Source organism: Pongo pygmaeus, chromosome 12, assembly GCF_028885625.2.
Source record: "Pongo pygmaeus isolate AG05252 chromosome 12, NHGRI_mPonPyg2-v2.0_pri, whole genome shotgun sequence".
Lineage (NCBI taxonomy): Eukaryota > Metazoa > Chordata > Mammalia > Primates > Hominidae > Pongo > Pongo pygmaeus.
In genome coordinates this window covers 94324310-94348741 of record NC_072385.2, presented here as the reverse complement: position 1 = coordinate 94348741, position 24432 = coordinate 94324310, and the positions used below count along the sequence as shown (strand labels likewise).

General features: G+C 39.4%; 1 protein-coding gene across 10 annotated transcripts in view; it reads left to right on the top strand.

The window, feature by feature from the left end:
• LOC134737807 (uncharacterized) overlaps positions 1 to 24432 on the top strand; it is a 179447-nt gene that overhangs the window by 27414 nt on the left and 127601 nt on the right. For 4 of the 10 annotated variants that reach the window (XR_010123121.1, XR_010123116.1, XR_010123113.1 and 1 more), the window contains one exon: positions 9876 to 13361. The exons of 5 other annotated variants lie outside the window; for them this stretch is intronic. Coding sequence is in view for 1 of the 5 variants with exons in the window: in XM_063648796.1 (XP_063504866.1) it covers positions 9876 to 9897 (22 nt within the window). In the remaining 4 variants the exon portion in view is untranslated. Of the gene's footprint in view, positions 1 to 6139; positions 6268 to 9875; positions 13362 to 24432 lie in introns of those variants that run through there. One more of the 10 variants, XR_010123115.1, reaches the window with a different exon arrangement.

The following is a 24432-nucleotide window of genomic DNA, read 5'->3' as shown; positions in this document are numbered from 1 at the left end:
CCCATTTTGCCATACCCTTGCTAGCCTCCAGTATTATTTTTAGTAACTTGGCCAATTTCTAGGTGAAAAACTGTACCCCCTTGTTTTAGAGTGCTTTTTAATAGTAAAGTGGAACATTTTCTCATAGGTTTAGTGGACACCACTAATAAATAATCATTTAACAGATTGTAAATCCTTTCCATATATATATATATATATATATATATACACATATTTATTTAATATTTCTTGAGTGCCTATTGTAAGAACAGGAAGTATCCCTGCTGCCAAAATACTCACAGTCAAGTGAGTGAGACTGACCAAAAAAAAAAAAAAAAAAAAGTTCAATATATTCTAATCTGAGGAAACATTTAAAAAGCAAAGTAAAGAAACAGTTTGGTTGCTAATTGAGACTTTAAGTACTTTTCCTGCACTGGAACATCAAGTAGAGAGGTGAGGAATGATGGAGTATTAAAAGAATAAGACTAGATAAATGAGATCAGATCTCATTGGCCTGTCCAGCTCTGTTAAGAAACTTAGGTCTAATCCCTGAAGGCAATGGGAAAGCAAGGAAGAGTTTTAAACAACCACAAGTGAAATGATCAGATTTGTGCTTTTGAAATCTCCTTCTGCTGAACTGTGGAGGAAAAGCGGAAGAGTGGTACTAATGGAAATAGGACAGCCAGAAAGGAAACTGAAGCTGTAGTTCAGGAAAGAGACGAGGATGGCCTGACCCAGTGGAACAGCGAGAAGGATGTTGAGAAATGTTTTAGGTTTAAATGGCAGCCCTCATCCCAGCCTAAGCCTCTGGAAAAATAAAGCAATAAAACAAATGATTGGAAGACAGGCTCTAAAACATCTATTGCTGAAAAAAAAGCTAAGGTATAGGTCTTAGCTTAGTGTGAGAACCAAATGAGATGCTAAATAAACCCCTTGATTAGGGTATGTGCCTCTGATGTGAATGTTGTGGTGTGCCACCTAGATTTATTTTCGGAAATATACAATTTATTCTCCCTGCTGGGAGTGCTGCTTGCAGACACCGTCAACTAGTGGTCATCTTTAGGGATGGCCTTGTCTAAAGAGAGCCACTAGCCCAAAGTCATGCTCCCTGCCTGAGGTGGTCCATGTGTAATGACTGATCCGAGTAGAAAATATAAAGTCTTGATCCCAATTTGAGACAATTTCGTAAGGCCATCCCAGCTTTGGTGCTCCCCAAAGTCCAGCTGAGGTCTGCATTGAGACTGAATCTCAGCTCAACTTCTCCCTTTGCCCAATCTTGCTCCCTTCCCTTCTTTTCCTGTTTTTACCCTTTCCGTTCTACCCTTCTCTTCTCATTCTTTCCCCTTCCTTTTCCTTCCCTTTCCTTAGGATCCACAAGGAAACACCTGTCCCTTGGCAACAAGCGTCGATCCCAAGAGCATTCCCCAATAAAACATCCTACACACTAATTTCCATTTCAGAATCTATTTCCCAGGGAATCCAACCTGTGATGCCCCTTGAGAAAAACTATACCTGGAGGATTAGAATGTGTGCCCCCTGTGGCCAGCAGCCACGAGGAGGAAGGGTGGCAGAAACTAGCATGCCTAGTTTGTCCTTTCCAAATTTACAAATCATAGGTCATTCAACCTTCCCTGAGATAGAATGGTTAAGTATGTGGACATATGCCAGGATTTACACCACCTGTGTTTCTTCAATAAAGTGGGAAACATTGAGATAACATCCAGTGATTTTAAGGAGCTAGATTCGCTAGGAATAAATGTATTGGATATAGTTGAGGAAAAATAGCGCCAGTCAAGAATTGCTGATGGGTCTTAGGTAACTGAGTAGGTGGTAGTGTCGTTTACCGAGATAAAAGAAAAAAACAAGCCTGGAGGGATCTATGAGTTTCATTTGAAATGCCTTTGGGATGTCAGAGCAACTTGTTCACTAGGCAATTAAAGATATAAATCTGGAGTCCAGGAACATGACCTAGAGAACTGATATGAATGTATACACATACCTATCAGCATACACCCAGTAATGACTGGTATCCTGCAAGGCCGACAGATATAATTTAGGAAACAGAAGTCAGTTAAAAAAAAAAAAAGACCAACAAACTCTAATTAGTATTTTCAGAGATTTGAGGGGTATTACCTAACTAAAACAAGAAAAAAGATGCTATGAAAAGAATTATCAGAAATACAAGGAAATCTTGGGAATGAGAATACGATTGGCAAAGTTAAAATTTCACTGGAAGGATTAGAAAAGAGTTGAGGCTTGGCACAGTGGCTCATGCCTGTAATCCCAGCACTTTGGGAGGCCGAGGTGGGTGGATCACCTGAGGTCAGGAGTTTGTGACCAGCCTGACCAATGTGGTGAAACCCCGTCTCTACTAAAAATACAAAAATTAGCTGGGCGTGGTGGCGTGTGCCTGTATTCCCAGCTACTCAGGAGGGTGAGACAGGAGAATTGCTTGGACCCAGGAGGCAGAGGTTGCAGTGAGCCAGGATCATGCCACTGCACTCTAGCCTGGGTGACAGAGCAAGACTCCATCTCAAAAAAAAAAGAAAAAAAAAACAAAATAGAGTTGAGAAAATATTCCAGAAAGATGAATATGAATAAAAAGGAGACAGTCGTGGGGATGAAAAAAATCCAATGGTCAACTAATAGTATCTTTAATATAGATCCTTTCCTGGTTTTTTTTTTGTTCATTAATTCTTGGATGAATTTCTGAGCAGTTTTTAGTAAGAAGTCTGTAGGAAGAGAGGCCAGAGGTTTTGTGTTAGGCTGAAGGAAAGGACCCAGCAGAGGGAAGAAATGAATGGTGAGGTAAAGAAGGGAATAACAGATGGAGGACCCTTCCTGAGAAGACTAAAGGGTGGTGTATCCAAAGCTTGGGTGCAGGTGCTCACCTTAAATGGGAGGACACCCTTTCTTTGTGCAGGATGGAAAAAAATATGTGCAGATGCAAAGAACCTTCTAGGTGGCATGATTGGAAATGGAGTTTTCCAATGGTTTCTATTTTGTCTATGAAGTACGGACACTGTCTACAGTGGGTGAATATGATGGTTGGGGTGGCATATGAGCATGGAACTTTAGGGAGTATGAAGATTTTTAAAAATAGCCTAAATGAAGGGTGAAAGCAGGGGAGAAAAGCTGCTTAGGGAAATAAGAAATGATTGCCCGACTACTCTGAGGGCCCAGGTGAGCTGGAGGCATGTAGCAGTGAATGGTTGAGAGTAGATTTTGATAATTAGAGCCAAAGTGAGGACTCACTACAATAGAGGAGACAAGCTAGTTTCAGAAAGAAAAGTCATCTAGGCTCTTTTCAGAAGAGGCTTGTATAAGTGAAAAATAGAAAAACATCCTTCTATGAGTCATCATTCTCATTTTCATCAGCTCCCTGGGCCTGCTTATTTTCCTTTGATGTTTACAAAGGGACATGTGATTACATAAGGGAAGGGTAAAGGGTATAATAAACCAGGGTTGTAAGAGAAGGAACAACAGAAGGAAGAGACTTGAAACCCAGCTGGGAGCAGACAGGGGAAAGGGCTTCCTTGAATTGTCTTCATGGTTTTGTGAGAGGTGTGTGAACCAGAGCAACTCCATCTTGAATAGGAGCTGGGTAAAATGAGGCTGAGACCTACTGGGCTGCATTCCCAGATGGTTAAGGCATTCTAAGTCACAGGATAAGACAGAAGGTTGGCACAAGATACAGGTCATAAAGACCTTTCTGATAAAACAGTTGCAGTAAAGAAGCCAGCTAAAACTCACCAAAACCAAAATGGCGTCAAGAGTGACCTCTGGTTGTCCTTACTACTACACTCCCACTAGCGTCATGACAGTTTACAAATGCCATGGCAATGTCCGGAAGTTACCTTATATGGTCTAAAAAGGGGAGGCATGAATAATTCATCCTTTGTTTAGCATAATCCGCCCCTTGTTTAGCATAGCCTAAAAATGGGCAACCAGCAGCCCCCAGGGCTGCTCTGTCCATGGAGTAGCCATTCTTTTATTCCTCTACTTTCTTAATAAATTTGCTTTTGCTCTGCACTGTGGACTTGCCCTGAATTCTCTCTTGCGCAAGATCCAAGAACCCTCTCTTGGGGTCTGGATCAGGACCGCTTTCCTGTAACAGTTTGGTCCCCAGGCACAGAAACTCTGAGGGAGTCAGACGCTTAGTTGTCTTTATTGCTCCCTCTTCAGCATATAGAACAGAGCCTGGCACACCTAGGTGCAAAATAAATATTTGGTGCATGAAAGAAGTCCACAGTGCAGTCACTGGCTTTTTTAGATGGTTAGCTCACTAGAGTCTCATTTTTTTTTTCTCCTCCTCCTTTACAAAAAGTTTTCAGACAGACTTTGGGCCTGCTGGGGCTCAAAAGACAAATAGTCCTGCTGCTGCTCCAGAGGACCCGCCGCCCACCTCCCAGTCAGAACTATGTCTCTCTGTTCTTGTTGGAAAGGGGGACACAGCTTGCTTTGCAAGAAACTTGCATAGGAAATGGTGCAATCTGGGCTGTTTTTCATCTTCTTTCAACCTAATTTCCTAAGTTAAAAGAAAGAGAAATTTAAGGAATCTTAGGAATATGAAGCTTCTCTGGAATGATCTTTATTGAGCTGTGTTTGGAATCAGCTGAAATCCTGAAGGGCTGTCAAGCCAGCCAAGAATAAAAGAAAATAAAAAATAACTTAAACAATCCTAGCCAAAATCTGAAAATGATATCTAGAGCAGCTGCTATTTTTTTCTTTCCCAGAATGGTTTGCCTTTCCCCCAGTTTGTAATTGTTATAGGATTGTTTAGGTTATTTTGGAGTAGAAAAGAAGAAGGAAGGAAGGAATCGAGTGTTTTGGAAGTAGTATGATGCGGTTAGTTCTACCTTTTAAGCTTTATAATTTACACAGCTGTTGTACACATGTGAACTCCCTCTCATTAGGATGCTGCTGTCTGGTACAGGAAGTTTTTATTCATGGCATTCTCCTTACGAGTTTGTTTATGGCATTTGGGTCGTCTCTTGCCTTCCCTCCCCATCCCCACCCCAAATCAATCTATATTTGTAATTTATGGATGATCTTTCCAGGGCTTCATCTGTGGGGTAAAAGACTGTCTTATCTGCTCTACATTTACTGAAAAAGGGTGCAAGAAAAACTGTATCTAGTTGGCCAGATGGGTAAGGAACACTTTGTTGCACTAAAAATTTTCCAGCAATGGTATCCCCAGCCTGCCCTTTTGCTCGAATAGCGCACAAAGTCAGCAAGCATTTCCCCTGAAGTCTCCACCTCCACACGGCCAAGACTGGCTTGGCTGGTTACCAGAGTCACTGAGAAGACTGAGGAGGCAGCTTATAGAATACTTTGCTTGCATCCTTGTTCTCATCCCATTGTGAGGTAACTGCCCCACAACTGAGCTAGATAAGAGAAAGGAACTGAAACTGATTTGCCCATGGTCAGTCTGGGTGGATATTGAGCCTAGAATAAAGCACAGAATAGCTGCATCTGGGGCTGGCCCAGGGCATACTCAGATGAATCACTGGCTTCACCAGGAATGCAGCTAGTCTGGAATGCAGTGCAGGGGCCCAGATGCCTGACACTGAGCAGTAACTTAGAAAGGGGAAGGTCTTTTCCTACACATAGTGAAGCTTCAAGGAATCTTTAAGAAAATCACATAAGAAAGATAAATAAAAACTTTTTCTTCCTCCTCTTCCTTCAACCCCTATTTCGGGTTCTTCCTTAGAGCAAACACTGATTTCAAGTTGGAGTGTGTCTTTTCATCTTTTTAGTTATTTATATATCTTTATTGATCTATCTGTATACATACATCTGCATCTATATATGTGTGTATATGTATCTATCTATCTATCTATATCTATACACAGACAGAGAGAGAGCCAGTGAGGGAACTTTGCTTTGTTTTGTTTTGACTGAAATGGTATCACACAGTGGATTGTTCTTCAACTTTGCTTTTTTTTTTTTTTAGTTTAGCCATATCTCTCAGAGATTTTTCTGTGTCAGTACATTTTAGTTTTTTTCAACTGCTGCATGCTCTTACATAAGTCAGATGCATCACTAAGTGTCAGTCTTTCAATGATCATTTACGTTGCTATGCTATCAGTTTTTACCACTATAAATAGTACTATAGTGAAACAACCTTGTACCTGCTTCCTTTTTGCATATATGCAAGTATCTCTCTACAATGGATACCAAGGTGTCAGATTGCTGAGTCAAATGATAGGCGCATCCAAAGTGTGAAGGACTGCTGCCCAATGTGTTCTCCAAAAAGGTTGGCCAGTTTATATTCCCAGGAATACGGTAAGAGAAAGTCTGTTTTTCCAGATGCTTGCCAACACATCAGTCTTTCTTATTTATTGTCAATCCAATGTATAAAAAATAGCATCCTCTTCTTTTTATTTGTATTTCCCCCCAAAACCAGTAAGACTGAGCATCTTTTCTGATGCTCGTTTGCCATTCATGTTCCTTCTTTTGTGAATTGCTTATTTATGTTCTTTGCCCATTTTTCAATTTTGTCTTTTTTCTGGGGACATATAAAGGCAAGTCCTTTGCTACATACATTACAATACTCTCACCCAGTCTCTCCTTTGGATTTGAATCTCATTTTGTTGAACAGATGTAAAGTTTTGATATAGTAGCATTTATTAATCCTTTTCTTTATGACTTTGGCATTTTTTGTATTGTTTCAGGAGGCCTTTTCTACCCCAAGGTCATAAACATGGTCTCACTGCAATTCTGGGAAATGCAAAATTTTTAAACGAAGTATTTTTATGGTGGTCCAAGCTCCCATCATCTTTTTGTCTGAATTATTGCAATAGCCTCCCAACTAGTCTCCCTGCTTCCTTCATCGCTTCCTGATAGTCTGTTCTCAACACAACAGCCAGGGTGATTCTTACAAAACAGTCAAATCATGCCATTTCTCTGAATCAAATCCTCCGATAGCTTTTCATGTCACTTCAAATAAAAGCCAAAGTTATGACAATGGTGCCACATGCATCCTCTGCACACCATGACCTTTTTTTTTACCTCATTACCTACTACTCTTTTCCAGTTCTTGACGCATACTAGGTTCTCAATAAATATTGGTAGAATTCATAAATAAATTTTATCCCCATTCATTTCGGGGAAATAGTATTGAAAATGTTGGCATTGATATGGGGAAGCTCCCATACACTGCTGGTAGCAGTGTAAATTTGAACAAACCTTTACAATTTATAAATACTTGAGGATGAGCAGATCCTTCCCCTAGGCAATGCTCCTTCTAAGTATACACTCTAGAGAGGTTATTTTAAGTGTGCATAAAGAGACTGTAGGAAAACACTTATTATAGCCTTGCTTTTAATGGTAGATGGGGGGAAGGAAACAAAGAATGAATGAATGAAGAACTGGTCAGAGGACAATTTATCCTAATAAAATATATACAAAATTTACTAACTCATGAATGAATGTTTACTTTTATAGAATGTCTTTTTAAAAAAAAATTCCATAGAGGGTTTTTTTGTGTGTTTTTCTATATGTAGTCAATATTGTGAACAAATTTATAGATATTTTCTGATGTCAAAACATTCTTATATTCTTGGGGTAAATTCTATTTGGTTATGATGTATTTTTATTTTTTAAAATACATTCTTAAATTTAATTGATTAGTATTTTATTTAGAATTTATCTTTTCCTAAGGTTTCTAATTAGAGATGTAGGGTCTTTTATTTTTCTCTTTCTTTCTTTTCTTTTCTTTTTTTTTTTTTTTTAAGTGAAAGCGGTTTGTTAAGAAAGTTAAGGAATAAAAGGATGGCTACTCCAGCCGGGCGTGGTGGCTCACACCTGTAATCCCAACACTTCCCAACACTTTGGGAGGCTGAAGCAGGCGGATCACGAGGTCAGGAGATCAAGACCATCCTGGCCAACATGGTGAAACCCTGTCTCTACTAAAAATACAAAAATTAGCTGGGTGTGGTGGCGCATGCCTGTAATCCCAGCTACTCGGAAGGCTGAGGCAGAAGAATCGCTTGAATCAGAGAGTCACAGGTTGCAGTGAGCCAAGATCACACCTCTGCACTCCAGCCTGGTGACAGAGTAAGACTCTGTCTCAAAAAAAAAAAAAAATAAATAAAATAAAATAAAATAAAATAAAATGGAATGGTTACTCCATAGACAGAGCAGCCTATAGGATCTTTTCAATTCAGTTTGTAAGTGAGTTTGGTATGTAATATTTTTACTGCTATTTGTTTTGGGTGTTAGGGCTACCCTAGAATCATAGAGTGAATTGGATAGTACCTCCTTTCTTTCCAATTTTACAAAGTAGTTCCTGTATGATAGCTACTATTTCTTAATAGAAAGCTTGATAAAACTCATTTGTAAAAAAACATTTGAGGCCGGGTGCAGTGGCTCACGCCTGTAATCCCAGCACTTTGGGAGGCCAAGGCAGGCAGATCACCCGACGTTGGGAGTTCGAGACCAGCCTGACCAACATGGAGAAACCCTGTCTCTACGAAAAATACAAAATTAGCCAGGTGTGGTGGTGCATGCCTGTAATCCCAGCTACTTGGGAGGCTGAGGCAGGAGAATCGCTTGAACCTGGCAGGTGGAGGTTGCAGTGAACCAAGATCGCACCATTGCACTCCAGCCTGGGCAACAAGAGTAAAACTCCATCTGAAAAAAAAAAACAAAAACAAAAAAACAAAAATACTTGGGCCTGATATTTATTGATAAGGAATAATTTTGATTGATTGTTGTTTGATCTATTACTGATTTTTTTTTATCTATTCAGGTTCCCTATTTCTTCTTGAGTTTATTTTGATAATTTGTATTTGTTTAAAAACATTTCTACTAAATCCATGTATACAAGTTTATTAGCGTGAGGTTGAAAAATAACATTTTCTTTCTTTCTTTTTTTTTTTTTCGAGATGGAGCCTTGCTCTGTCGCCCAGGCTGGAGTGCAGTGGCGCGATCTCAGCTCACTGCAACATCCGCCTCCCAGGTTCAAGCAATTCTCCTGCCTCAGCCTCCTGAGTAGCTTGGATTACAGATGCTTGCCACCACACCCATCTAATTTTTGTATTTTTAGTAGATACGAGGTTTCACCATGTTGGCCAGGCTGATCTCGAACTGGCTGGTCTCAAACTCCTGACCTTGTGATCTACCTGCTTCGGCCTCCCGAAGTGGTAAGATTACAGGCGTGAGCCACCGTGCCCAGCAATATTTTCTGAAGAATTAAAAAGCTTGTATTTGTAGCCAGGCACGGTGGCTCACGCCTGTAAAACCCAGAACTTTAGGAGGCTAAGGTGGGTGGATTGCTTGAGCCCAGGAGTTTGAGACCAGCTTGGGCAACATGGTGAAACCTCCTCTCTACAAAAAATACAAAAATTAGCCGGGTGTGCTGGCACATACCTGTAGTCCCAGCTACTCAGGAAGCTAAGCTGAGAGGATCGCCTGAGCCTGGGAGGTCGAGGCTGCAGTGAGCCTAGATAATGGCACTGTACTCTAACCTGGAAGACAGAGTGAGACCCTGTCTCAGAAAAAAAAAAAAAGTTGTATTTATAAATTTTACTTGAATTGTTTATATTACCTTTTCCTTCCTAATATTTTTGTGCCTTCTCTTGTCTTTTTGATCAGCATTAATAGAAGTGTGTCAATTTTATTGGTTTTTCAAAGTACAGTGGTCCCTTGGTATTTGTGGGGGATTGGTTCCAGGTTGTGGATTTTGCATACCAAAATCCAAGGATGCTCAAGTCCTTGATGTAAAATGCCATCCTATTTGCATGTAGCCTACACAATTCTCCTGTATGCTTCCAATTATCTCTAGGTTACATAAAATACCTAATATGATATAAATGCTATGTAAATAGTTGTTATGCTATATTGTTTTTATTTGCATATTTATTGTTGTATTGTTATTTTTTATTTTTCAGAATATTTTCTGTCTACAATTGATTGAATCTGTGGATGTGGAAAGTGCAGATACAGATGGAGAGCCGACTATACTAGCTTTTTGTTTCATTTTTCACTTCTGGTGTATGTGTGTGTGTGTGTGTGTGTGTGTCTGTGTATCTGTGTGTGTGTTTTATTAATCTCTTTGCCTGCGTCTTGGTTTCTTCCTCTTTATTTGGATTTTCACTAACATTCTTTTCAGCTTCTTCAGTTGCATACTTGTTGCCAATATATTTTTTTTCATTCTAAGAATTAAATAAATGGGCCAGGCATGGTGGTTCATGCCTGTAATCCCAGCACTTTGGGAGGCTGAGGTGGGTGGATCACAAGGTCAGGTGTTCGAGACCAGCTTGGCCAAAGCTGGTGAAACTCCAGCTCTACTAAAAATACAAAAATTAGCTGGGCGTGGTGGTGTGCGTCTATAATCCCAGCTACTCAGGAAGCTGAGGCAGGAGAATCACTTGAACCCAAGAAGTGGAGGTTGCAGTGAGCCAAGATTGCGCCATTGCACCCCAGCCTGGGCAACCGAGCGAGACTCCATCTCAGAAAAAAATAAAGATAAAAATAAATGAATGTATTAATCACCAAACTGCTCTTCATCAGAAACTCTTAGCAGTGGTATGTTGAGGTCTCCCTGTCTACCGTATATGTCTCTTAACTCTGCGGGTGCATATATTTTGTCATGGGTCAGTTTAGCAATATTGTACTATTTCCCAATTTTCTAAGTGTGTTCATTTCAGAGTTTATCCTATTCATTGTTCTTTCTTTCTTTTAAAAATTTCTGTGACTGAGCCAGACATGGTAGCTCACGCCTGTAATCCTAGCACTTTGGGAGGCTGAGGTGAGTGTATCGCCTGAGGTCAGGAGTTCCAGACCAGCCTGGCCAACATAGTGAAACCCTGTGTCTACTAGAAATAAAAAAATTAGCTGGGCATGGTGGCAGGCGCCTGTAATTCCGGCTACTAGGGAGGCTGAGGCAGGAGAATCTCTTGAACCCAGGAGGCGGAGGTTGCAGTGAGCCGAGATCATGCCATTGCACTCCAGCCTGGGCAACAAGAGTGAAACTCCATCTCAAAAAAAAAAAAAAACTTTTCTATGACTGTATTTTTAATTCTCAGGATTTTAATTTGTTATTCTTCATAATCATAGCTATTTTATTTCTGATTGTTTGTGCTTCATAATTTTTATGAATGTTATTCCTCCGCTTAATTCCTTTGAAAGCCTTGAACAAATTCTTTTTAAAGAAGTAATTTTCAGATACTCTAGTATTTTCTTTTTACCTGGTGTGAATGCTTCTCCATGTTGTGGTTCCTATTTTTGGCAGTCTTTCTTATTTCTCTCCCTCTCTCCTTTTCTCCATTCCTTCTTGTCTTCCTTCATTCCTTCCTTCCTGTCCCCCTAGGCTTAACCTTCCTGGTCTCATAGTTTTGCTGTTACCTACTCTCTGGGCCTCCCAGGCCTAGACCTTGGTTTTATCCTATAGTATTGTAGATCCAGTTCCTTCTCTAGGGTCAAATTCCGTCTTTAAGACTATGCCTGGTTCTTCCATCTCCCTAGGTATACAGATGTGTACAAGCCTGTAGCCCTAGGCAGTTCCTTTCAAGGGGGTAGCCTTATCCCAGCCCTTGATTTCATGTGAGTCTTCTGCCTCACATGGGTTATTTAGTTCTTAGTACCCTGTATGAGTCTTGCCCCGGATGCCTCTGTTTGCTGTTGGCAGAATTGAGCTGGTCTACATCTTCAGGCTACTTACCATATTGTTTCTGTTCCATTTCTGGGCTATGGAGATGTTTTTAAGTGTGAAAATGGCTTACATTTTTCCCATTTTATATTTAATCTATTATCACTATCATTTTGGATCGGCGTGGTCCTCAAAGCCCCATTTTGACTAGAAATCAACTCGCATTTGCTTCTCTGCAGTTCGTAATCTAGCTTCCTCTCTCACCTTTGTCTTGGCAATTGCCCTCTCTGAAGTCACTGCTGTTGTTTCCGAGTCACTGAATGAAACCATTTTTCCTTCAGCCCCCATTTTCCTTCACTCCTCTGCAGCATCCAGCAGTGTTGACTGGTCTTCCTTTTACCTCTCTCCTGTTGGCTGTTAGGATGCTCTGCTCTCCCGGATCACTACCTCTTCTGATGCTTCCAGTTTTTAAACTGCTTTCACTTTTTCTTCCCCTTTTGTAACTGTGGATGTCCCACAAGGCCAAGTCCTTGGTGCTCTGGTTTTACCCTCTATTTCAGCTAATTTTGCTTGTTCTCATCTTTGGTCATTGCCCTATCTGTTCACCAGGGCTTCCCCCTCCCCTGAGTTCTAAGCTACAGATCTGCTTGTGACACGTTCCACTTGATGCCCTGCTGTTCCATCAAATTTCCTCCCCTTTGACCCTCCCAAATGCCATTACAGATATCCCCAGAAACCAAGAAGATGACAGCATCATGCTTCCTGTATAGCACAAAGAACTGCGAGCTAGTTAAACCTCTTTTCTTTTTAAATTACCCTGTGTCAGGTATTTCTTTATAGCAATGTGAGAATGGACTAATACAAGGGGGAAGCACAAGCAAAGACAGAAGGAAAATACAACAGGGTGCCTGTGAGTGTGTGTGCTCATTTGTGTGTGCATGTGGTGGGGTCTACAGAGAGTCACTATGAGCCAGGGAGTGGGGAGTGCTGAGAATGGACAGAAAAGATTCATGTGCCAAGTTGAGAAATATAATTGGGGAGTTACAGAAGTATTGTTAAGTGAGAGTTGAGATTGCATGGCCACGTTCGTCACCAGGTTTCTAGCTTTGGATGGCATCTTTCACCACGCAGGACTCAATGGGGAGGAAGCAGGGATATGGGTTGAGGATCCTGATGAGACTGTCACTACTACTCTTTCTTGCTTCATTAGTGGTGTTTGTGACACCCAGAAGAGCTGAAGGGGGCATCTTTGTGGGGAAGGAGTAGAAGGGTAGCCCTCAGAAAGGGGGTTCCTGGGATAGTCAGAATGTGTTTACCAGGAAGAGAGGCAGAATTAAGGGGCTGGCAACATAGCTGGGAAGTTGACTGCATGGGTTGTCATATCTAAAAGAGATTTCAAAGATGGAAACAGGAGCATGGGCGAAGTTGAGATCTCAGCCCCCTCATTTTACTGTTCCCCTACTTGTGAAATTCATTTTAGTTCTTCAGGGCCCATCTGAAATGCCAGCTCTCTTTCTGAAGGTTTTCCTTTAGACCCTGGCTGGAAGATATCTCTTTCTCTTTGGAAACTCTATAATTTGTGGTTTGCAAGTATTTTATGGCTTTGTACTCCCCCTTATGTGTAAGATCCCTAAGGATTGTTTTGCATATCTTTGTATCTCCTCCACCACCTGAGACTTTCTGCTGTGTGTAGGATCTCTGCTGAAGAAATCATAATGGAACTGAATCTGCACTTTCACAGGAAAAGTACATGCTACAGGATTTAATAAATATGAATCTTACATAAGGAAATAGCTCAAGGAATTTGAATATTTCAAAGCTCTATCCATATAAAGCCTGAATAATTCATGCAAATATTTGAAGAAAAGAACAAAAGCTTATCTAATAATTCAGTACACTGCTCTTTATTTTGGTCCATAAAAGGAGATCTTGTGCTTAGTTTTGGTGGTAAACTCAGCTTTAGCAGCTTTGAAATGCAGATTAGATCAATTACATCACAATTATATTTGAAAATTGAAAAGCAGCATTATCCAAAAGTCAAATTCCAAATTTATGCCTTTTCAAAGGAAGTGTCGTTTGGAAAGAAACTGATTCACACCATGAAATATGTGGCATTTCTTTTGGTTTCCACTCTCTTCTATAGTAGTAGAAGGCTCATGTGATATGCAGACATGTGCTTAATCAAATTTAGCTTTCCTTTTCAAGTTAAGAAAATGTACATGAAGTATTTCTGAGATAAAAAGAGACACAGTCCTTTTTTTTTTTTTTTTTAGCACAAACATCTCCTATGCTGCTGCATTTGTCTTAATTCCTTATTTGAAAATTTGGCTTTGTTTATATAATGTACAAATTCCTATTCACTTAAAAGTGGACCAGAATAGCCTGGAACCCTATAGAGCTAAATGATATTTTAGAGTGCTGATCCTCATTTTCTTTTCGGTAAAGAACACAACACGATTATTTGTATTTATCTTGTTGTACACACACTCAGGATTACTCACCAAGGAATGGGGCTCAAGTTTGGTTGCAAGACTTCCATTTACTAGGCAGTGTGATGTTGAGCAAGTCACTTAATCTGTGAGGTAAAATGAGGAGCCTGTTGCCTAAAATTCCGTGCTTCTGTAATTTAAGTATAATTGACCCAGATGTTTGATGATTTCTTGGAAAATTGAAAAAAGATGCTAGTGGCCATAAGAAATTTGTACCACTGTGCCCTGAGTAGTGCTTCTGAAATAGTAACACAGGGAGAAGGTTGGGAGGCCCCTTCTTTGTCATTTGCATAGGGTTTTTTTGTCTGAAGTAGCAGATGCCAAGTGTTAGGGGTCCAAAGATGCTACCAGAATTAGAGGAGATGGAGAAAAGGCTAATGGAATTTTCTTAAGTCGAAAAAAAAAAAAAAGGCCGGGCGCGGTGGCTCACGCCTGTAATCCCAGAACTCTGGAAGGCTGAGGCAGGAGGATCACCTGAAGTCAGAAGTTCAAGACCAGCCTGGCCATGGTGAAACCCCGTCTCTACTAAAAATACGAAAAATTAGCCGGGCATGGTGGTGTGCACCTGTAATCCCAGCTACTCGGGAGGCTGAGGCAGGAGAATCGCTTGAACCTGGGAGGCGGAGATTGCAGTGAGCCGAGATGGCGCCATTTTACTCCAGCCTGGGCAACAAGAGGGAAACTCCATCTCAAAAAAAAAGAACAACAACAACAAAAAAACCCAAAGCAAAACAGAAATGAGTTTCTAATTGTATTGCAAATTACTTGCAGGACTGAAAATGATTGAACTGGCTGTCACACATTTCTACATTAATAAGCACTATGCAAAAGAATCAGTTACAACAGAGTAATTTACCAAGATTAATCTTTAGAAAGAATCTCATTTTTAAGAGCTCATTTTCAGGGTTGTATATATATATATATATATATATATATATATATATATATATATATATATTTATTTATTTTATTTTTTGAAACGAAGTTTCGCTCTTGTTGTCCAGGCTGGAGTGCAATGGTGCGATCTTGGCTCACCGCAACCTCTGCCTCCCGGGTTCAAGCGATTATCCTGCCTCAGCCTCCTGAGTAGCTGGGATTACAGGCATGCACCACGTCGCCCAGCTAATTTTGTATTTTTAGTAGATAGGGTTTCTTCATGTTGCTCAGGCTGGTCTCAAACTCCCGACCTCAGGTGATCTGCCCGCCTTGGCCTCCCAAAGTGCTGAGATTACAGGCTTGAGCCACCTGCACCTGGCCGGTTATAGATTTTTAAATCAATTTGCTTATTGTTTCTTAGTTTGTCTATTGTTACAAGAAGGTTTTTCTTGGAGATTTGTGAAGGAAATATATGTGGTCACTTTTGTGATGTGTTCAGATGGAAAGAAAATCTAACTTTCATAAGAAAAATCGTATCACACTAGATGCAGGAAAAAAATAGATATTCGAAGAACCACATACCAGATGCAGATAATATGTAATGTATAAAGACTATTTTTATAATGATTTTTTAAATTTAGATTTTTACAATACGGACTTTAAAATTTTATTTCACTTTTAATTGACTAATTTTATACATTTATAAGGTACAATATGTTGTTTCAATACATGTATACGTTGCAAAATGATCAAATCAGGCTAATTAACATCTATCACCTTACATTCTTATTTCTTTGTAGTGAGAATACCTAAAATTGAAATACAGTCCTTTTTATTGTAACTGAGAGAAACAAGAGCAATGTATATGTGGTAGAATTTAAAAGTCATATGTGTATATTTATATATGTACATCTACGTACAATTGCCTGTGTACATATAATTATCTGCTATATATATTATGCATATGTAATACATATGCACCTATGTAAGTTGGAATTCTTATCTATTCTATAGAAAGAAAAGTACTACATTGAAATATAGCCAACATCCAGTGAACTCTCAAAAAAAATCACATTATTGCTTGGCTTTTTCTGTTGTTACTTCCTGTTGGCCTAGTGGCAATGATTCATTATAATGTAATGTAATTCAATATCACATGGTGAATTTAAATGGCTGTATAGGAAATCTGTAACACTGTTCTTGCTTAAAAATGTAAAACTTCAATAGGTGGTTCATCAGAGAATTTGGTAACACCAAATAGTAAACGCTTTGATTTCAGTAATACTAAGACCCTGATAGAATTAAAATGTGACTGAATTTTACTTCTTAGTAATTATTTTATAGGTAATATGTAAAAAAAAAAAAACCCACCCTTTTCATCAGTTCATTGTCTTTCTGAAAGTAGGCTGCTTCCATTATATATACTGAAATATATTTTCCTAAATGTTAGGCTTATTTGATACAAGCACTCATTTTATTTTATTTATTTATTTATTTATTTGAGACAGAGTTTCGTTCTTGTTGCCCAGGCTGGAGTGCAGTGGAGTGATCTCGGCTCACTGCAACCTCTGCCTCCAGGGTGCAAGTGATTCTCCTGCCTCAGGCTCCCGAGTAGCTGGGATTATAGGCGTCCACAACCAGGCCCGGCTAATTTTTTGTATTTTTAGTAGAGATGGGGTTTCACCATGTTGGCCAAGCTGGTCTCGAACTCCTGACCTCAGGTGATCCACCCACCTTGGCCTCCCAAAGTGCTAGGATTACAGGCGGCAGCCACCACACCTGGCCTGCACTCATTTTACAGATGGAAAAACAGAGGCCTCAGTGATTAGCTTTAGGAGGGAAACCAGTAAACAGAAATAAAAACACACAAAAATATATACATATATATACCTACACACATCTATACATATAAATGTATATATATGTATATACACACATATACACACACCTGTATAATATATACATATTATATATATTATTTATTTATTTAAGTTTTTATTCTTTTTTTTTTGAGACAGAGTCTCACTTTGTTGCCCAGGCTGGAGTGCCATGGCATGACCATAGCTCAGTGCAGCCTCGAGCTCCCGAACATAAGCAAACCTGCTTCAGCCTCTCAAGTAGTTGCGACTACAGGCATGCACCACCACACCTGGCTAATTTTTGTTTTATTATTTGTACACATGGGGATCTTGATATGTTACCTAGGTTGGTCTTGAACTCCTGGCCTCAAGTGACTTTCCCACCTCAGTATCCCAAAGTGCTGAGATTACAGGTGTGAGCCACTGTGCCCAGCCAAAACAAAACATTTTTGAGTTAAAAGCCCCTAATAAGGATGGCAGAATTAGATAAACAAATACGTTCAATAAAGAAGATCTTGACAAAGTTTTAATCTGCTAATTTAATGATAATGGAAATTAGTGGAATTCGAGAGTGAAGAAATTTCTGCACTTATAAAAGAATGAATAGAATTTTGGCAGAGAAGCCACTTTGTTTTTGAAACGAGTTGAGAATCAAGGAATAAATTAGGATGGTAGCAATTACCTTGTTAATAATATCCAATATATGTAAATTATCCTTGCTGTGGGTAGGAAATTTGTTTATTTTCCATGAGCACTTCAAGAACCCTATTAACAAATTGAGTTACATCTTTTGACTCAACTTTCATTATCTGAATAATCCTCCTGGGACAGGTAATATTCTCCATTTGGGGCTACAAACGTTTGCATTAGAAATCAATCTATTTGTAAATGTTGTATTCAATTTTACATGATCTTGATCTTATTTTGTTTAAATTTGTTGTTTTTTTCAATGACAAGTTGATGCTTCCATAATACATTTAAAAACATAACATACAATCCTGTAGTTCTGACTGAACTTTCATCAGGTTTCAGCACTGTAAACCAAGAAACATCAACAGATGGAAAGTTCTCCTCCCAAAAGGGTTAAAAGTCTCCGGGGTTTCTAAATAGATTGACTTCAGTATATTCTAGACATTCTTTTGCTGTTGCTTGGCTCATTTCCTTATTGATAAGATTCTGTTTTCCTTCCTCTTCCTCTTCTCTCTGTTACTTAATATAGCTCCAAAATATGGTATAGTCCTCCAAACCATTGCTTTCAGTGAATGTGTTTATTATGAGATAACTGAAGATTCTGGGGGCACGTGTGTTTCTTATGTTCCTGTCAGTTTGTTGCTTCCCACTCCACTTCTGATATAATAGAATTTGGCACCAGATTTTTTTTTTTTTTTTTTTTTTTTGCTACCATTCTGACATTGTAACATCAGCCTTTTCCATTCTCTTTGAACCAAGATTAAGCCACAATTCAGTCTTAAAACAATAAATCATCTATTTGCTCCACATTCTTGACCCTTGGCTTAATAAGGAGAAACCTTAGGAGCAAACAAGCCTCTTTTACTCTTTCAAGTATTATCACTGTGGTTTGAATTTGACCCCCAAAGTTCATGCATTGTAAACTTAATCCCCAATGCAACAGTATTGAGAGGTTGGATCTTTAAGAGATTAGGTTGTGAGAGCTCTGCCCTCATGCATGGATTAATGCCATTGTCTCCAGAGTGGGTCACTGGTTGTGGGGGTGGGTCCTGATAAAATGATGAGTTCAGCCTCCTTCCCCAGTCTCTCTTGCTTTCTCCCTTCCTCACTTTCCTGCCTTCCGCCATGGAATAACACAGCAAGAAGGCTGTTTCTAGATGCTGGCACTTTGCCCTCAGGCTTCCCAGACTCCAGAACTGTGAGAAATAAATTTCTTTTCTTTTTAAATTACCCAGTCTATGGTATTGTTACAGCAACACAAAATGGACTAAGACGGTAACTTTGGCATCTCAAGAGTGTAGTGAAATAAGGACAATTCCAATTCCCTTTTTTTTCTGTGACCCATTCCCTCACCTGGCAATGAAGGATCTTTGCTGCTTGATTGACATGTGCAAATGGTTAGCTGAACCCCTTGATTCCATATGTCTCCCTCAAAATAACTTTACGTCGTAAGGCCAGGATTTGGCCCCTCTCCCTAGGGCCACTGAAGTTTTGGCTAATTCCATTTGTATTAAAATACTGGTTAGGAGCTATAATGGAGGGTGATTGACTGTGAATCTTGATGAATTTAGAATCTTTTCCGGATATTCAATCAGGCTTTGCCAACCTTCATTTCCTTTATTTTTCAAATGAAGAAAATGAAGCAGGTAATTAAGGATAAATTTCTTATGTGAGACAACATGGGGAGCCTGTGGCACTTCCAGGATTAGGCCAGGAATCCCTCTGCCAGGGAATTCAGCAGAAATCTCTGCCAAGTTATCTCTTTGATGTCTATCTCCACAATTCTTATTTGCTATGAAAACTACTGCCTCCTACCTTCGTTTCAGATGTGGAAATTGAAGCTGTAATAAATGTTAAGTATCCTAAAAGCAGCACTCACATAGCAAATTCAAGGCACAACAAGGATTCTCAATCCTTGTGTGTTTGTGCTTTTTTTCTAACAATTCCTGCCTACTGCCTCCCTGTGTTAAGACAGGGAGAAGAAGATTGTGGCAGATTCTGGTGTTTTAGTGCCATATGCTCTCTTCATATGAATGCTATTAATCATCTGATTACAATACATTGATTTAAGTCCTGGTGAGATCAACATCTCCTGAAATTTATTAATCCGTTTATTGAACACCTACTGCATGCAATGTAGTACATTAGGTTCTTTTGGGGGAAAATGAAAAAAAAACAAAAAAACAAAAAGCATATGCTCCTGACAGAGTATCTTATACTATAGTTAGGAAACACATCTACATAAACTGATATTAGAAACAGCATATGAAAACATATTTCCTTCATCCCATAGTAAGATGAAACTGTTTTTCCTCTTTAGTGGTTTTGCCTTTTCCACAGCATTCCCATTATAGCCAAAGCCTCTTTTTTTTTTTTTTTTTTGAGACAGAGTGCCACTCTGTTGCAATCTCAGCTCACTGCAACCTCCCCCTCCCAAGTTCAAATGATTCTCCTGCCTCAGCCTCCCAAGTAGCTGGGACTACAGGTGCCTGCCACCATGCCTGGCTAATTTTTTTGTATTTTTAGTGGAGATGAGATTTCAACATGTTGGCCAGGCTGGTCTTGAACTCCTGACCTCAAGTGATCCACCCGCCTCCCAAAGTGCTGGGATTAAGGGCGTGAGCCACTGCACCCAGCCAAAGCCGCTCTTAATATGACCCCTTAGAATGAGATATATTTTGCTCGCAAAGTGGGATCAAACCAGAATCCATTTCTTCCACATTTTCTTGACATGCTTTGCATTTCATTTAGCAATTTCTTTGAGTTTCTCTTCCATGTTACATTTCTTCTTGACATAGAAACTAGATTTTCTTTTTTTTCTCTGTTATACAATGTAGTCTTTATTTTAATTTAATTTTTTCCATGATTATTAGAAAATTACATTTTTATCTATTGACAGGAAAAAGAACACTATTAGAATTTCTAGGACCCAGATACTCCAGGTTATGGGATGTTAGACAGACATGAATGATAAACAGAAGGATGGAATTTACATAGGAAATATATGGGTAGAGATAACAATGATCTACTTTTTTTTTTGTTTTCTTTTTCTTTCTTTTTCTTTTTTTATTTTTTATTGTTATTATACTTTAAGTTTTAGGGTACATGTGCACAATGTGCAGGTTAGTTACATATGTATACATGTGCCATGCTGGTGTGCTGCACCATTAACTTGCCATTTAGCATTAGGTATATCTCCTAATGCTATCCCTCCCCCCTCCCCCCACCCCACAACAGTCCCCAGAGTGTGATGTTCCCTTTCCTGTGTCCGTGTGTTCTCATTGTTCAATTCCCATCTATGAGTGAGAGCATGCGGTGTTTGGTTTTTTGTCCTTGCGATAGTTTACTGAGAATGATGATTTCCAATTTCATCCATGTCCCTACAAACGACATGAACTCGTCATTTTTTATGGCTGCATAGTATTCCATGGTGTATATGTGCCGCATTTTCTTAATCCAGTCTATCATTGTTGGACATTTGGGTTGGTTCCAAGTCTTTGCTATTGTGAATGGTGCCGCAATAAACATACGTGTGCATGTGTCTTTATAGCAGCATGATTTATAGTCCTTTGGGTATATACCCAGTAATGGGATGGCTGGGTCAAATGATATTTCTAGTTCTAGATCCCTGAGGAATCGCCACACTGACTTCCACAATGGTCGAACTAGTTTACAGTCCCACCAACAGTGTAAAAGTGTTCCTATTTCTCCACATCCTCTCCAGCACCTGTTGTTTCCTGACTTTTGAATGATTGCCATTCTAACTGGTGTGAGATGGTATCTCATTGTGGTTTTGATTTGCATTTCTCTGATGGCCAGTGATGATGAGCATTTTTTCATGTGTCTTTTGGCTGCATAAATGTCTTCTTTTGAGAAGTGTCTGTTCATATCCTTCGCCCACTTGTTGATGGGGTTGTTTGTTTTTTTCTTGTAAATTTGTTTGAGTTCATTGTAGATTCTGGATATTAGCCCTTTGTCAGATGAGTAGGTTGCAAAAATTTTCTCCCATTCTGTAGGTTGCCTGTTCACTCTGATGGTAGTTTCTTTTACTGTGCAGAAGCTCTTTAGTTTAATTAGATCCCATTTGTCAATTTTGGCTTTTGTTGCCATTGCTTTTGGTGTTTTAGACATGAAGTCCTTGCCCATGCCTATGTCCTAAATGGTATTGCCTAGGTTTTCTTTTAGGGTTTTTATGGTTTTAGGTCTAACGTTTAAGTCTTTAATCCATCTTGAATTAATTTTTGTATGAGGTGTAAGGAAGGGATCCAGTTTCAGCTTTCTACATATGGCTAGCCAGTTTTCCCAGCACCATTTATTAAATAGGGAATCCTTTCCCCATTGCTTGTTTTTCTCAGGTTTGTCAAAGATCAGATAGTTGTAGATATGCAGCATTATTTCTGAGGGCTCTTTTCTGTTCCATTTATCTATATCTCTGTTTTGGTACCAGTACCATGCTGTTTTGGTTACTGCAGCCTTGTAGTATAGTTTGAAGTCATGTAGCGTGATGCCTCCAGCTTTGTTCTTTTGGCTTAGGATTGACTTAGCGATGCGGGCTCTTTTTTGGTTCCATATGCACTTTAAAGTAGTTTTTTCCAATTCTGTGAAGAAAGTCATTGGTAGCTTGATGGGGATGGCATTGAATCTATAAATTACTTTGGGCAGTATGGCCATTTTCACGATATTGATTCTTCCTACCCATGAGCATGGAATGTTCTTCCATTTCTTTGTATCCTCTTTTATTTCCTTGAGCAGTGGTTTGTAGTTCTCCTTGAAGAGGTGCTTCACGTCCTTTGTAAGTTGCATTCCTAGGTATTTTATTCTCTTTGAAGCAATTGTGAATGGGAGTTCACTCATGATTTGGCTCTCTGTTTGTCTGTTATTGGTATATAAGAATGCTTGTGACTTTTGTACATTGATTTTGTATCCTGAGACTTTGCTGAAGTTGCTTATCAGCTTAAGAAGATTTTGGGCTGAGACAGTGGGGTTTTCTAGATATACAATCATGTCATCTGCAAACAGGGACAATTTGACTTTCTCTTTTCCTAACTGAATACCCTTTATTTCCTTCTCCTGCCTAATTGCCCTGGCCAGAACTTCCAACACTATGTTGAATAGGAGTGGTGAGAGAGGGCATGCCTATCTTATGCCCGTTTTCAAAGGGAATGCTTCCAGTTTTTGCCCATTCAGTATGATATTGGCTGTGGGTTTGTCATAGATAGCTCTTATTATTTTGAGATACGTCCCATCAATACCTAATTTATTGAGAGTTTTTAGCATGAAGGGTTGTTGAATTTTGTCAAAGGCCTTTTCTGCATCTGTTGAGATAATCATGTGGTTTTTGTCTTTGGTTCTGTTTATATGCTGGATTACATTTATTGATTTGCATATATTGAACCAGCCTTGCATCCCAGGGATGAAGCCCACTTGATCATGGTGGATAAGCTTTTTGATGTGCTGCTGGATTCGGTTTGCCAGTATTTTATTGAGGATTTTTACATCAATGTTCATCAAGGATATTGGTCTAAAATTCTCTTTTTTGGTTGTGTCCCTGCCCGGCTTTGGTATCAGGATGATGCTGGCCTCATAAAATGAGTTAGGGAGGATTCCCTCTTTTTCTATTGATTGGAATAGTTTCAGAAGGAATGGTACCAGTTCCTCCTTGTACCTCTGGTAGAATTCGGCTGTGAATCCATCTGGTCCTGGACTCTTTTTGGTTGGTAAGCTATTGATTATTGCCACAATTTCAGATCGTGTTATTGGTCTATTCAGTGATTCAACTTCTTCCTGGTTTAGTCTTGGGAGAGTGTATATGTCGAGGCATTTATCCATTTCTTCTAGATTTTCTAGTTTATTTGCGTAGAGGTGTTTGTAGTATTCTCTGATGGTAGTTTGTATTTCTGTGGGATCGGTGGTGATATCCCCTTTATCATTTTTTATTGCATCTATTTGATTCTTCTCTCTTTTTTCTTTATTAGTCTTGTTAGCGGTCTATCAGTTTTGTTGATCCTTTAAAAAAATCAGCTCCTGGATTCATTAATTTTTTGAAGGGTTTTTTGTGTCTCTATTTCCTTCAGTTCTGCTCTGATTTTAGTTATTTCTTGCCTTCTGCTAGCTTTTGAATGTGTTTGCTCTTGCTTTTCTAGTTCTTTCAATTGTGATGTTAGGGTGTCAATTTTGGATCTCTCCTGCTTTCTCTTGTGGGCATTTAGTGCTATAAATTTCCCTCTACACACTGCTTTGAATGTGTCCCAGAGATTCTGGTACGTTGTGTCTTTGTTCTCGCTGGTTTCAAAGAACATCTTTATTTCTGCCTTCATTTTGTTATGTACCCAGTAGGCATTCAGGAGCCGGTTGTTCAGTTTCCATGTAGTTGAGTGGTTTTGAGTGAGTTTCTTAATCCTGAGTTCTAGTTTGATTGCACTGTGGTCTGAGAGACAGTTTGTTATAATTTCTGTTCTTTTACATTTATTGAGGAGTGCTTTACTTCCAACTATGTGGTCATTTTTGGAATAGGTGTGGTGTGGCGCTGAAAAAAATGTATATTCTGTTGATATGGGGTGGAGAGTTCTGTAGATGTCTATCAGGTCCGCTTGGTGCCCAGCTGAGTTCAATTCCTGGGTATCCTTGTTAACTTTCTGTCTCGTTGATCTGTCTAATGTTGACAGTGGGGTATTAAAGTCTCCCATTATTATTGTGTGGGAGTCTAAGTCTCTTTGTAGATCACTCAGGACTTGCTTTATGAATCTGGGTGCTCCTGTATTGGGTGCATATATATTTAGGATAGTTAGCTCTTCTTGTTGAATTGATCCCTTTACCATTATGTAATGGCCTTCTTTGTCTCTTTTGATCTTTGTTGGTTTAAAGTCTGTTTTATCAGAGACTAGGATTGCAACCCCTGCCTTTTTTTGTTTTCCATTTGCTTGGTAGATCTTCCCCCATCCTT